This window comes from Dromaius novaehollandiae, chromosome 12, assembly GCF_036370855.1.
Source record: "Dromaius novaehollandiae isolate bDroNov1 chromosome 12, bDroNov1.hap1, whole genome shotgun sequence".
In the NCBI taxonomy this organism is placed as follows: Eukaryota; Metazoa; Chordata; class Aves; order Casuariiformes; family Dromaiidae; genus Dromaius; species Dromaius novaehollandiae.
In genome coordinates this window covers 26,972,615-26,986,192 of record NC_088109.1, presented here as the reverse complement: position 1 = coordinate 26,986,192, position 13,578 = coordinate 26,972,615, and the positions used below count along the sequence as shown (strand labels likewise).

Sequence of the window (13,578 nt, the reverse complement as noted above, 5' to 3'; positions counted from 1 at the left end):
TATGTGCAACTTTCTTTTTTGTTAGTATCTACCAGATGAGTGTCATTCCAGCGAACTGGTGTGTGCACTGCAGCTGAGGGTGTTACAACAGAAAAGCCAGGAATGAATGTGAGAAGACTAAAAACTTCTATTGCCCAGAGTCAGCTGCTCTAGGGAAGAGGTCTGCAGCTCTCTGCCCACTCTGTACATGTTTTGCTGACAGACAGGATAGTCCAGGTTCTCCTGCTCTTTATAGCACCTTTCGCCGGGGCCACAGTCACTCCTACCACATCCCCACAATGTTGACATTAACAGAGCTGCCTTGATTTAATCAAACTAAACGAATCAAACTAAAGCAGATTATTTAATGTAAAATATAGATCTCCCGTGAAACATGCACAGAGCTTGTGAGCTGTTCATACCTGGACACTACAAGCTGTCATGGAAATCAAACATCAGACCTCCCTAATTATTCCATGTACTTCTAAGCTTCTTAACTAGACAGCAGTCAGACTCATAATCAATGCCATGATAAATCCCATTACAGCCCAGGGAAGCTCATAAGATTGTCTCTACAAGTTCAGGGGACAGAATCTGACTTTTTGGGAATAGGTTTCATGACCACTAGATCCTGACAGAGGAAGATACTCAACCTATCCCATCCTAGTTCAGGGCTGGACAGAAGAAACTTAGCATCTTTTAATGAGCTGTGAGACCTTAAAGGTTTCTTTTTATTGAGCGCCTGCTTCCTTTCACAGCACATTTGGCTGCACCACATACAGTGGGGCGGGAGGCCAGGAAATGGTCTCCAAGTGGAAAAGCCTAGCTGCCATTTCTACTAACTTACCCAGTAGAATCACCTTCCCAGCAATTGTTAAAACAGTTGCATTTTTTTCTGATGCATTCGCTTCTTTCGGCAGGCAGAGAATGTTTTTAATATACCTTTTAAAAAACGTTGGTTTTAGTAATAACACACTGTTTGTAGAGTAGCATGTGAAAAATACACTCACAGCATAGATCTGGCCAGACTGGTAGACACTGAAGCTTTCCTTCAGGCTAGCTTTCAGATTGAAGCAGAGTTCAGCTGTAAACCTGCTGGAATAACAATTTCTGATGTGATGGCCTTAGCCTGACCGGATGCCATTCATGGCTTTAACACTAGCACTGGCATGACTAGCTGCTTGGGCTTTTTTTGTGGTTATGAGCTACCTGACCCTGCATGCAATCACCAAAAGCCCCTTTTGGATCTTGTTTTTTTCTCAGCATGCAGTGTTATAGTATCCACAGCAAGATGTAGATTCTGTCTTAAATCAAAGTTGGTTTATCTCCTAGGAAAGTTATATTCTGCTAAGTCTTGTGGTCTGGACTACAGAATAGGTCACACTAGATCGTATCATATCAATATGGTCCCTACCGGCTTCAAATTCAGTGAATCTAAGTACATTCAGTTGCTACACCTCTGTTCAAGCTCTTTTAATGCTGAACTTAAACAGAAAATTGTCTGAGGTTTTTCCCTCAGTCTTCTAGAACATTTGTCTCTCTTTAACACAATATGACAGCAGTGCACCACTGATCACATGTTAAACAAAACAACTACAACGTTCTCCAAATAAACCATTTCTCCAAACTATGGCCAGAAAAGAACATTCACTTCAAAAGCCTGACATTAGCTGATACAGCTTGATCCTCAGCTGTCACTGAGAGTCAAAAAGCGCAGACATAGAGCAGTGATGTTAGAGTCTGTGCCTTCATAGGGCCTGATGGGCTGTGTTTCAACTCCCATGTCTGAGCATTTGAGTTCAAACCCTAAATCCAGATCATGGCAGTATCACCCTTGGCAGACCTCTCTTGTATCCAAAATGCACCTGTCGGCATTACATTCACTGCACAGAAGTTTAACACACATCAGAACTAGCAGAAAAATCTAACCAGCATCAGTAACAGAGCTTGGCTTCAGTCAGAAACCTTCAGATAGTTCAGGAGAGTTTTGGATGAAACCCACAGTAGCATATCTGGTGCTTTTTTAAGCATCTCTGTTAATCCTGTCCATGAGTTGATGGAGGGAGTCTTGTGCATAAAGCGTGTAGCAGTACTGACTCTGGTTGAAGAAATTATTTAGACAACATCATCCACTTAATCTAAAGCCGCTCTTATCCAAAGAGTGCCTTCTGGGATGACAAGTTAGCTGAGATGTGGCTGCAACTCCCAAAGTCACTGTGATGATTTCAGGTGACAAATAGCAAACCATCACGGAAAGCATCAACACCGTTAGACGGTTATATGGTTACATGCTGGTAGCATCTGTGGAAAGACACTAACCTGGCTTCTCCACTTGGCCCCCAAGGTTGGCCAGATTTGAGGTATTCACTGGAAAAAACTAGCCTGGGTAGGCCAGCACTGAGATGCTGCAACCTCCTAGCCTTACTGTCACACCCAAAGAGCAAAGGAAGGTCAGATAAGGACAAATAATCTCTTGATGAGGCAGGAAGTGTTGTATCTCAGTCTCTCAGTGACTCTGGTATCTCTATCTAGTATCTCTAGTGTCTCTCAGTCTGTAGCTGCTGCTCCAGAAAGAATCATCAGGAGCTTTCAAATCCTACGCGGCCTCTCTACTGAGCTGGCATTTTGATTATTTACTCTCCTTTCCTCTTTCTCTCTCACCTCTTTTCTCCTCTCCATGTGTAATAAAAACTCCAGACACTTCCTGGCTTTTGGGGATGCACAAAAAGATTGGAAAAGGAACTCAGAGAATGAGTTTCTAAGCAATTCTGTATGACTGTCCAGTTTCTGTTCTCATCACAAGTGAGATGCATCTAGGCTGCTCACTTATTTCCGTAGACAAACTCTGCCCATGAAGACCAGACTAGCAAAAATAGGAAATTCAATTGTAAGAGCCCTATCTGACTCTGTGAAGGAGAAACACATACTTGTCTGCCTCAGAGTCATCTCCTTAAGGGAAATAAAGAGCAGACTTTAAACCTCTAACAGTTCTGCAGAACCGTCCTCAGAGAAGATACAGGATATTATGCTAACACAGTTCTATTACTTGTACTTTGTAGCAGGTGCTGAAATTACAACTTTCTAATTTCACTGAAAGAAGGCTGCCGCTTTCTAACACCAGATAATGCTATGAAGATAAACCATCCAGTTACAGTGTCCTAGCTCCTGACAAAGGCACTCGGCATCCCTGGGTCAGGAACCCATCTCACCCCACTTAGCAGCAAACAGTTAGCTATTCCTCTACACAGCACCAGCGTTCCTGCCGTGCACTGGGCATGGCCTTGCAGCCCACTGCCACAGTTTGCATTCACACCTCCACAGAGCTGTAGCAAAGCCAGGCAGTCTGAAATGCCTGAGCAACTCTAGCTGCTGTCTGTGAAGACAGCATGTGTCTGGCGTGGCTAGCACAAATCCGGAAAAGGCCAGGGCACCAGAGGGGTCAAAGTCTCTTGAAATACTTCCAAGTGCCAGCAAGGCTCCTTCACCAGTCTGAAGCAGAGAAGATGGATTCTGAAGGAATCAGGGTATGACCTGGAAACATTTCAGTGTCCAGAGCTTTGGACGAAGGAGGCTTTAAACAATGTTTTGCACACACAAAAAATGATATCTGTGCTCTTGGGATGATCTTCTAATGACTGGGAATCTCATACAAATTACCTCTGCAGTTTCAGATGGGAGCTTTATTCCTCATTTCCAGGCCTGAGCTAGGGAATCATTTTCCTATGTGCTGTTAAACAGGTGCCCTATTATATACCAGAGGTGGCTACATTTTAATATTGAGGAAATTACTCTTGTGCACAGATAATTTATAAACCACTTCAGGATCAAAGGCATTCTAAAAGCATTTACTGTTGAGAAAAAAAGGTCTCAGATTTTATGTGGAAAATGATTTGTTCCATAGCTTAAATTTATAGCTTCTTCCTCTCCATAAGTTAGGATTTGGGGACTAGTGTTGCCAATTTTAACACAAGACATGCAGAAGTTGATCGTTTTCATATCAAGCTGTTGGACTCATGGGGTAATGGGAGAATCACATCCTTCATTTTCTTAGACTATATTTCTAGTTAAGAAACATTAGAAAAATGAGACCAGCTAAACCCAGAAAAGCAGGAAAAATGGAAGGTAAATAAAAAGATACCAAACTCACTGTGTATGAAAAGGTCTGATGGCTTGGTAAGACGAAATGCTCAAATTGGGGTTGGCAGCACTGTGGAATTCAGCCAAAAATGTGCGTGAAACCAGTGGATGGAGAAAACATACCCTATGTTCTCTTTGCTCTACTGAGCACAATCTACTACTACTGATGGCATATTTTATAATTCCTAGAAAATGTAGTTTAGGAGTTAAGAAAGTGTAATAAAACTTCAGAAAAGAGACTTTAAGACTGGTTGCCTAATTTCTGTGTTGCTGTTCACAGGATTTATATGAAGGTATCTTGAAAGTGCTTGGGGAAGAAGATGAGAATGAACAAGAAGAGGTTAAACTCAAGGAGGGCTTAAGTGAAATCCCTGAAATTTATGAATTACATCAAGAGATCCTGGGAGAACTGGAAGAAAGAGTCTTCAAATGGTAAGAAATGGCATTGTTTGATGGCCTTGACGTACCCTCCATAGCTCAGCATTCCCCTGACCCCACTAGCAGCGAGACTGGGATTCCAGCAAAGATGGAAGAAGAACCTGAACTACTTTGGCAGATTTTGTGTACAGGCAGGCAGGAAGTAAACATACAGACTATCAGGCTGAGAAACCAAATACTGAAACATTTGCACAGCGCTGGTTTATACCCCCACGTCTGAACACAGTACACGCTCCCAGCCTGATGAAGGCAAGCCAGTACGCACGGCCCATGGCTCCAAAGCGGCCCCACCAGCCAGTGTGAGAACAGCCTGCTTCATAGGCATTACCCTTTCTCACCTTTGCCTTGTATGTTCAGTGAAGCCAGTTCGTAATCATCACCAAGAGGCTAAGCATGGCCTGCAGGTCACAGATTCAAACATGAGAGACAGAGAAAAGTCTCAGACATCAGAATGGATCTTAAAAAAGATTCTCTGCTTACAAAAAATCTTCACAGCAACTGTGTAGCTCTCAGATAAGGGTCACCCCCTCACTTCAGTGTCGAGACAAGACTCTGCACAGGCTGAGCTTCCAAGCCAAACAGACACTGTCAGCTGGCTGAGGGACTCCACCTAAGCCAAACATCCTACTGGGGCGAAGACTTTCCATGAAAGAATAAGGCCCTGCCAAAGACAGACAAAGCTCCAAAGCTCTTTTTAATTAAAGAGACCTCTGACTTAATCCAGGCTGCTAGGTCTTAGTCTATCAAACTGTTGGAATATGACTAAGACAAATTACCTCTGCAGTACCAAGCTTACTAAACCTACAGCAGCCAGCACAGCCCATAGCCTAGGCTGAACTACTCTGGCTTGGATAGCTCATGACAGACTGTACAGCCTGGCCCTGCCACTCCACAGGGCTCCACCAAGCAGCTGTCACTGATTGTGGCTGCCTTATCCCAGTGCTTCCACTGAGCAATTAATGAAGTCAATTAAATCGGGAGAACTTTTCAGAAACAATCATAAATGCAGAGCACAGCTCTACTGATCAGCTCTGCAGTTTCAAATCAAAGCATGCAACAGGGAAAGGACAGATTAAAGGGAGCTGTCAATTGGTTTGTGTCCACCAAAGTAATGTTACCAATAGCAGAAAAGCTTAAAAAATTCCATCAGTGGTTGTGATAAATATGCTCTTAACACAAACAGAGTTGGTGTTTCCAGCTGCAGTAGCTGAAATGCAAAATGACTTGTGCTTAAAGAAGTCATAGCTATACTCTAATATAGCAGCATGCTCCCTGTTTCCTGAGGCAACACTGACCCACCTGGAATGCTCTAGGCCCGCTGTCCAGAACAGGGCCCCACAAACACTGCAGAAACAGGGAGGAAAGAGGGCTATACTGCAAACACTGTCTCAACACAACCGAATCACACACTGCATGGGGCAGCACTAATACAGGTTCAGTTCACTGCCACCCTCTGTCCTTCTACTAAGTCCTTCCCCATGCCTGCACTCCCCCAGATGCTCTGTTGCTCTGACATCCCCAGGAACTCAAGTTTCCCTGTTAAGTACAATTACTCTTCTGTAATCTCAGATTTTGTCCTGATCTCTCCTTTTATATGCTTCATAAATATTTGAATACTGTGCTACTTGGTGCTGAGACGGCTGATGGTTGGGCGGTGCTGAGCAGCAGGCAATGAAAGAGAAATTAAGACATATTATAACTGAAAACATAGTATTACCTCCCACAACCAGCACTCAAAGCCCTGCAGCAGCTGCAAGGTCTGTTTAGAGAAGTGGGAGCTGGGTGCACAAAGCAGACATCCTGCCTGCTACCTAGGCACTGCCGTGGCTAGGGATCAGTCAAAGGATCAGCCTCACACTGGGGCCTGTTCTACAGCAGCCTGGTTTGCTGACCAGTACATCAGTGAAGCATTGTTGCTTTCCTGCCATTAACGTAGACTTTAGCTGCACAGTGTCATTAGCCACTGTGGGTGTGATGAATAGAACTTCTGTAATGAGAAGGAATAGGGCTTTTCTTTTTTTCTTTTTTTAATTATTTCTTTGCTTGTTCTTTTTTTTCCGTGGCCTTAGGGAGGAACACCAGAAAGTTGCTGATGTTTTTCTCTCCAGAAAATCAAGATTCAACCACCACACTGCATACATTATGCAGTTTGATAGGAATTTGGCTTTGGTGGATGAAACTTGCCTTAAATACTCCCAACTGGCTACCATCATTCGGGAGTTTGAGGTAAGGCTCCCTTGGCTGTTTAACTGCATTAATATATAGTTGTGCCACATGGCTTACTCAAAGATACTCCTGTCTGCAGCTCCACCAGCATTCACACAGGGTAGAGCAGGAGAACAGCTCTCCTCACATTCTGGTGATAAAACTGAAGCATGATGTTCATGCGTGCACGATGTGTTTCTGGGTCTGTATCTGTTGCCCACACACCGCTATGTGTGTGCATGCAGAATGTATGTTTGTGAGTCTACAGCTCTGTGAGTATCCTTTGCTGAAATACATGCACGTAGTGGAGTAGTTTCCCATACACAAATTAATATATTAAGCTCTCTGAGCATGTATGAAATTCAGTATCTATTATTGTTAACATTTCTTCATATCTCCTTCTTACTGCATTTTCCATCTTTTCTTTACAATTGAATTTCTCTGAATTTTTAAATGGATGTTGTGACAGGCAACAAATCAAACTGCAAAGGGAGGCACAAACTTGACTGGCTAGATAAATACAGGGATCTGTTCATCTAGACTCCCTGAACGGTCTGTAACCGCTGGGTCTGTATCAATAAGAAAGAAATACATTTTCCAGCTGTGTTAGCTCACTCTTCCCTGTTGAATGACTGAAAGAAACCATCAGGATGCAAGTGACAGAAATTCAAGCCATGATGCTTGATTACATTTTGAAGTACCAGCAATGTAGCCAGGTCACATCACTTCATATATGCATATATTCCCATATGTTGATGGGAAGGTTCATCTGGGCTACATTAACTCTGTTGAGTTAAAATAGTTAAAAGTTGTGCTGCTTTGTTGTGGGTCTAGAACCCCTGTTTCTTTTTATCTTCATCTGATATGAGGAATAACAATGTTTACTCAAGTGGCAGAGGGGCTGTGCGGATGAATTAATGATTGCACTTTAAAGGTTATTTAGAATGCCAGCTCTATGGGGTATGGATTGTGTTTTTCTCTGCAACACATGTGAAATATTAATGATAATTCATTTCAAAAGCCATTTAGAGGTCAGCATTTACGAAAAGATACCTTGCAGCCACCACAGTTATTTCTTGTTGGAAACTAAGGAGAGCTCTCATGGCTCACATATCTCTGAACAGCAACTCGGTAAATGCAGGCTTTCTGCTGATGGCCAGTGGTCCCAGAATCCCTCCCAGCTATATGCCTACACACTCCCGGTCTTAACTATCAACCCTGAGGATTAGCTCCCATTTCTAAGTAGATGGAGCTTCTGCTAGGACAAGATCAGCCAGATTTTGCCCTAGAATCACTGAGTTCTGCCATTTTCTTCCCTCTTGCAATACATGCAAAAGCTGGTACATGTACACAAATGCAGGGGAAGCATCTCTCAGACCTTTCGTATTGTATTTTTAAAGCATGAGCACTATTAGCTTCCAAGTTCGTCAACCTAAAACTTAGGGATCCTATTTTGGCACCTTTGACTTGAGTATGGGGGGCTGGGAATGCTGAGTGCAACTGTGAACACACATTTGGTGAGTTCAGTCAGCCACTCACAGGAGTAATACAGTAACATGAAACACCTCTGCTGCCTTGGAAAATGCTGTCTCTTGCCAGCCTTCCTTTATAGAGTTAGCTTCCTAGTCTCCCTTTCACCCTGCCTCTCTTCAGAAGTGGCAAACACTGTGGAAATGTTGGCCAGTGAGCACTGAAGCCCTGTGAAACTCGACTGGGTTTTGGACTCAGACCTTGGAAGGAAGCAGTTGGGTTTTGTACCATTTCTCTCGGGTCCTGGAAGCTTCCGTTTCTCGGTGCCTCTGGACATGTGGAGACTTTTCAGGACTTTATTTTGTGGTTAGCTTTTGGTTTTGCAACAATGTCATGAAACTTAACAGTTACACTGCAAATTTCATATTTTAACTTAGCCCTTATGAGACCACCTGCAATGGGTTGAATCTAAGAGGGTAAAGCAAAGAGAAAACTGCTACTTCTTTTCCATGTGAGTGTTAAATTGGATCACAGCTTCCCTTTATTTTGTTGCAAACAGAGTCTGGACACTCAGTGCCAATTCCATCACAGGGATGCTTTGCTGTATTTTGCTCAGTTCTGTCTTGGAATAAGACACTAAATTGCAGACAGAAGAAAAGACAACAAGCTTCATTGAGATCTGCTCCCTGGCTCTTCAGACACCACCCTAAAATCTTTATCCAACCTTTAACTTCTAATTGGTATTCACTTTCCTTCCTTTTCCCTCCTTCCCTCTGAGTTCAAACTGTTTTGCAAATGATGCCATAGGAAATAAGCTGCCATCAGTAGGTCTTTTTAGTCACAAAGACTATACCCCTAAAGAGGTGGGTAAATTGGGAATGGCTCTGTGAAGTCTGTGCATGCAACTGGTAGCAAGCTTTCAGGGGACACATCAGGTGGAAGAGGGACAGTTTGGTCCTGAGCTCACACATCCCTGATCTTTGTTTCCTTTTCCCTCCCCTGAGGACAGCAGAACTCTGGTGACAGCCCACAGAGTGTGAAACACCAGCTTTTGAAAGTGGTGCAGCGTGTCTTCCAGTATCGTGTGCTGCTGACAGGTCAGTAAAACTAAACTGCTCTCAAAGGTACTACAGTTGAATTCCTCCTGTGATGTCCTGTGCTTCCTTTGTGCTACACGTTGATGCCAAGACAGCTAAAATAGGGCTGCAGAAATGAGATTTCCTGGGAACTTCAATCTGCTTAATACCAGATTCAGGAAATGTCAGGGAGTCTGGAAAGGAACAGGCACTCCTTCAGCATGATCATGCTGAAGGGTCACTGAAAAATGTTAAGTCAAGTGCTTTCAGCCCTTCCTTCCTGACTTTATCCTTCCATGAATTAGGAGAAGCAGAGTTCAGAAACCTCACTGCCAGCAGACAAGTTTGATTTTATTTATGTCAAGGGCAATTATCAGAGGCAGTAAGGGATTGTAGTTCCCAGCAAGGAGAGGGCCTCAAAACTGCATACACTGTCATGCAGTGGCAGAGCACTGTCTCCTCCCACTCTATCAACAAAGCACTTGTATCCAGCACTGCACCCTACACCCCACGTACACGACACCTAAGACTAGTGATGACTTTAAGGCAAAATCACAGACCAATTTCTCTGCAATCTAGGAAGGCCCAAGCAGAGATCCAGATTTGTATCTTGCCTTATAGTAACATCTCCCCTTTACATTCAGCATTGCATATATCACTCCCACCTGGAGTCTCTCCAAGTGTATCTTCTGGGATTTGTGTTCCTTCCTTCCTGTGGCTTATTCCCTCCAAGCCATGGCAAATCTAGCAAGTCTGACCCTGTGAACAGAGCAATCTTTTTGGAGAAGCATGGAGCCCCCAACAAGAATTGTGAAGCTTAGCTTTGTTGCTAATGAGCTGGTTGGAGAAGGAAGTGATGAAATTTAACAATGAACCCCAGTGTTGTCCAGTAAGTTCGGCAGACTGAAACACAAGAAACCAGGACTCCACAGACATAAAGATGGAGAACTGTCTTGGGAGTATGTATATGTGTGGGTAGAGAGAGATGCAAGATGAGTTATGCATGGGACAGTAAAAAGGAAGCCATAAACCATGCCCATATTCAACAGCTGATGAAAGGCACTGCATATTAGAAGCGAATCCTATAAATGCAGAAGAATAAAGGGACCATATGAATTTCTATTCACAGCACAAATTAGCGTCAGTTTCATCTTTCTCCAGACACTTTGATCAAGGATGCAACTCATTTTTCACAGCTGTTTTTGCTTTTTCAGTAACAGCAATACAAATGAACACCGGATGCCAGTAGTAAGATTTTTTTCTGTCTGACTTGCTTCCCTCTCTGGGTGTGTCTACATTAAGGGCAACTTTCCAGGCTGTCAGTTTGCAATACTTAGCTGTCTCACATGGTCCTTACAGTGTTTTTAGTGCACGCACAAAACCACAGCATCTGAGAAAATGGATGTGGCATGTCCCTGTCACAAATACCTCCAGCCACACTCCATTTGAGAGAGAGCCAGAAGAGTCTGCGTGCAGCCCCAGTGACTGGACATCCCCTCCATGCTTGAAGTAGCTTGAGCTACTCCTTGTCCCAGGTACAGGCACTAACCGGGAAGATGAATGCTTTCTAGTCCCCTGGAGTGGTTCTGTGTGCACAAAGGAAGAAGGGGTTGCGTCTGCTGGATCATGATATTCCAGAACTGCTGCTGCAGTTCTCTGTCTGAAAAAACCCCAGCCCTCTGTGGCTGTTAGGACAGGAATAGTGTAGTCCTTCACTTTCTCCAAGTACTATAAAATTATATACATACATGCATACATATACATATATACGTGCTCTTGTGTATTCATAACTGGCTGCTTCTACCAGATAAGGAAGGGTATTCTATCAGGATACTGGTTGCCAGTTACTGCACTATGGTCAAAAGGAGTTGCCTGCTCAGTTAAATGAACCAAGCCAAGGACAGAGCTCGCAGCTGTGAAAGGGAACACTAAATACTGCCTGACAACACCACACAACACCTCCCTGCCTGACTGGGTGCAGGCAGACTCTTTCCTGCACCCAGGTGAAAGGCAGGTAGAATTCAGGGCAGCAGGGGGGGGACAACACTGGAAAATTGCATGCATATGGATAGGACATTCAAAGGTCTCTGTGAGCAGCACCATGCACAGCACACAGGCCTGGTTCTTGGATGCAGAATTTAGGAGCTTGGATTCATGAGAGAGACGAGAATGAAGTATTTCAGGATTGGGCTTTAAACACGGTGGCACTCCCACTACAGTCATTAAAGGCATAAAAAGACCCAGGCAAAGAACAGACAGACAACCTGAGTGCAGTAGCCCAGGTAAGGCTGACAGGATAAAAGTTCATAGACAATGTAAATTAATTCCTATAAATGTAAGTCCTACCGTGTGTTGTTTACAGAACCTGTTTTCAAAATGTGATTGAGTTCTGTAGTAATCACTGAACTCTGCATTTACAGAACCAGAATCCCTTTCCTGTGTCTATACAATTCATTTTCTATTAATATAGAGATTCAGTCATTACTGCCAACACCGTTCATTCAGATGAGAAAACAGAATTCGTGAGAAGAGCAACTATTAGTAAAGTGGTGCTACTGAGCATTTCTCCTGACTGAAAAACAAGGAAATATTTTTGTCCCTCTGTTTGTTGGTTTATACCTGCCAAGTTATGTGATGAGTCCAGACCTGAATCAAAGCAAGATCTCAGAATGCAGTCAAAGATGAGTTTCAATTTGGAAAGAGACAATATATACTTAATTATTCAGATATAAAAGTGATAGGGGACATTCAGATTTTTTGTTTTTGATAATCCAACTACAGATTATGAGGATCTGCATTCTGATTACTGGATGTCTCTGATTATTTTCTACAGATTACTTGAATAATCTTTGCCCTGATTCTACAGAGTATGAAGCTACACAAGGTAAAATGAAATAGGTAGAACAGAAATTCTCCTTCACTAACTCTGCTTCTAACAAAGTGTGGGATCTATATCAAGAGTATATGGAAGAGGCTTATTTTCAAGATCTTGAGTTAACAGGCTAGATATAAGAACTGTAACAACTCATTACTAGTTTAGATAAATTATTTACAGCAGGAACCATATCTTTTTTCCAGTGAAATCTGTGGGCTTTAGTTTTGACATGATGAACATACAGAAGGAGCAATGATTATGCATACAAGCATGGTGCAGATATTGTAGTTCGGCCCCAGACACCGGGAAAATCCTAGTCCTCTTTGGCTCCATCCATACTTGGCCTGGTAACTGTAAAGCCAAGTGGGATGGCTCGATCTGCTTGTCTGTGTATCATTACCCAGGGTATGCCTGCTGCTCTCTGTACTGTTCAACTCTGGAGCCACCCTGGAGGTCTGAACCATGTATCTCTATTTCTGTATTCCTTAAGCTCATGTACACTGGAAAGACAGTGTTTTAAAACCAATTCTGCCTAATCAAGAACAAATCCAGATGTTCAGCTGCTAACACCATCCTTCCCACCACATCAGATGGGTAAAGCAGAAGTTGCTTACTCCCACTGAAGTCGAAGGTAGGATTAGCCTTGGCCTCAGTGAGAGTAGCTTCAGGCCAGGGTAAGCAGGAATAATGTTGTATTAGCAAAACCAGTCCACCTCTCTATTAGCCTGAGTGTGAATTCAAACCAACTCATAGCAAGGAGATCTGCAACTCCATACTCCGTTCTGACAGAGAGCAGAGGCTGGTGCAAAACCTAGTCCAGGCCCTAGTCACTGACAGTGGGATTACAGCTATACCAGTAAATTAAAGAGAGCTAGGGCAGAGGTTTGAGCCATGGGGCCACCCTTGCCCGCTCTGTTGTTAGCACACACCTGGCACATTTCTGCCCACTAAGCGTGCTCCCAGATGATGCCCAGGATGGGTAGGACACCTTGTTTCGCAGGCAGAGAGACTTCAGATAAGGACCTGAGCTGTCTTATACCATTGCCCTCAAGGCCAGTGAATGTGGCCTGGTCCATCTTATTTGCCAGTGGCGGCTCCAGATGTTCATTCATGTCATCACCTCACATACACTCCTGTCAGAAAGGAATGACCTGTCTTCTCCCTTGACAGCAAAAGACCACCATGCTTTTGGATGGCTAAAGCTGGACTACATGATATTTTCCCTGCCACAAACTCCAGCTGTCAAAAATCTGCAACCAGAAAATGGCACAAAATGATTTTGTGCCAATCTAGGCGCTTAAAAAGGACCTCACAAGCTCTCCTGGCCAGCACAATCATGACACAAGGCTTTGCACAAGAGAAGGATGAAGGAGAGGGGAGCAGAAAGCACTGTTTTGT

At 43.5% G+C, this 13,578-nt stretch overlaps 1 protein-coding gene across 2 annotated transcripts in view; it reads left to right on the top strand.

Annotated features, from left to right (window-relative positions):
* Positions 1-13,578, top strand: part of FGD5 (FYVE, RhoGEF and PH domain containing 5) — a 118,787-nt gene that overhangs the window by 73,036 nt on the left and 32,173 nt on the right. Inside the window, exons 6-9 of one of the 2 annotated variants that reach the window (XM_064519283.1) lie at positions 4,397-4,548; positions 6,624-6,780; positions 9,242-9,326; positions 12,139-12,189. In XM_064519283.1, coding sequence (XP_064375353.1) covers positions 4,397-4,548; positions 6,624-6,780; positions 9,242-9,326; positions 12,139-12,189 — 445 coding nt within the window. Of the gene's footprint in view, positions 1-4,396; positions 4,549-6,623; positions 6,781-9,238; positions 9,327-12,138; positions 12,190-13,578 lie in introns of both variants that reach the window. The other variant, XM_064519282.1, reaches the window with a different exon arrangement.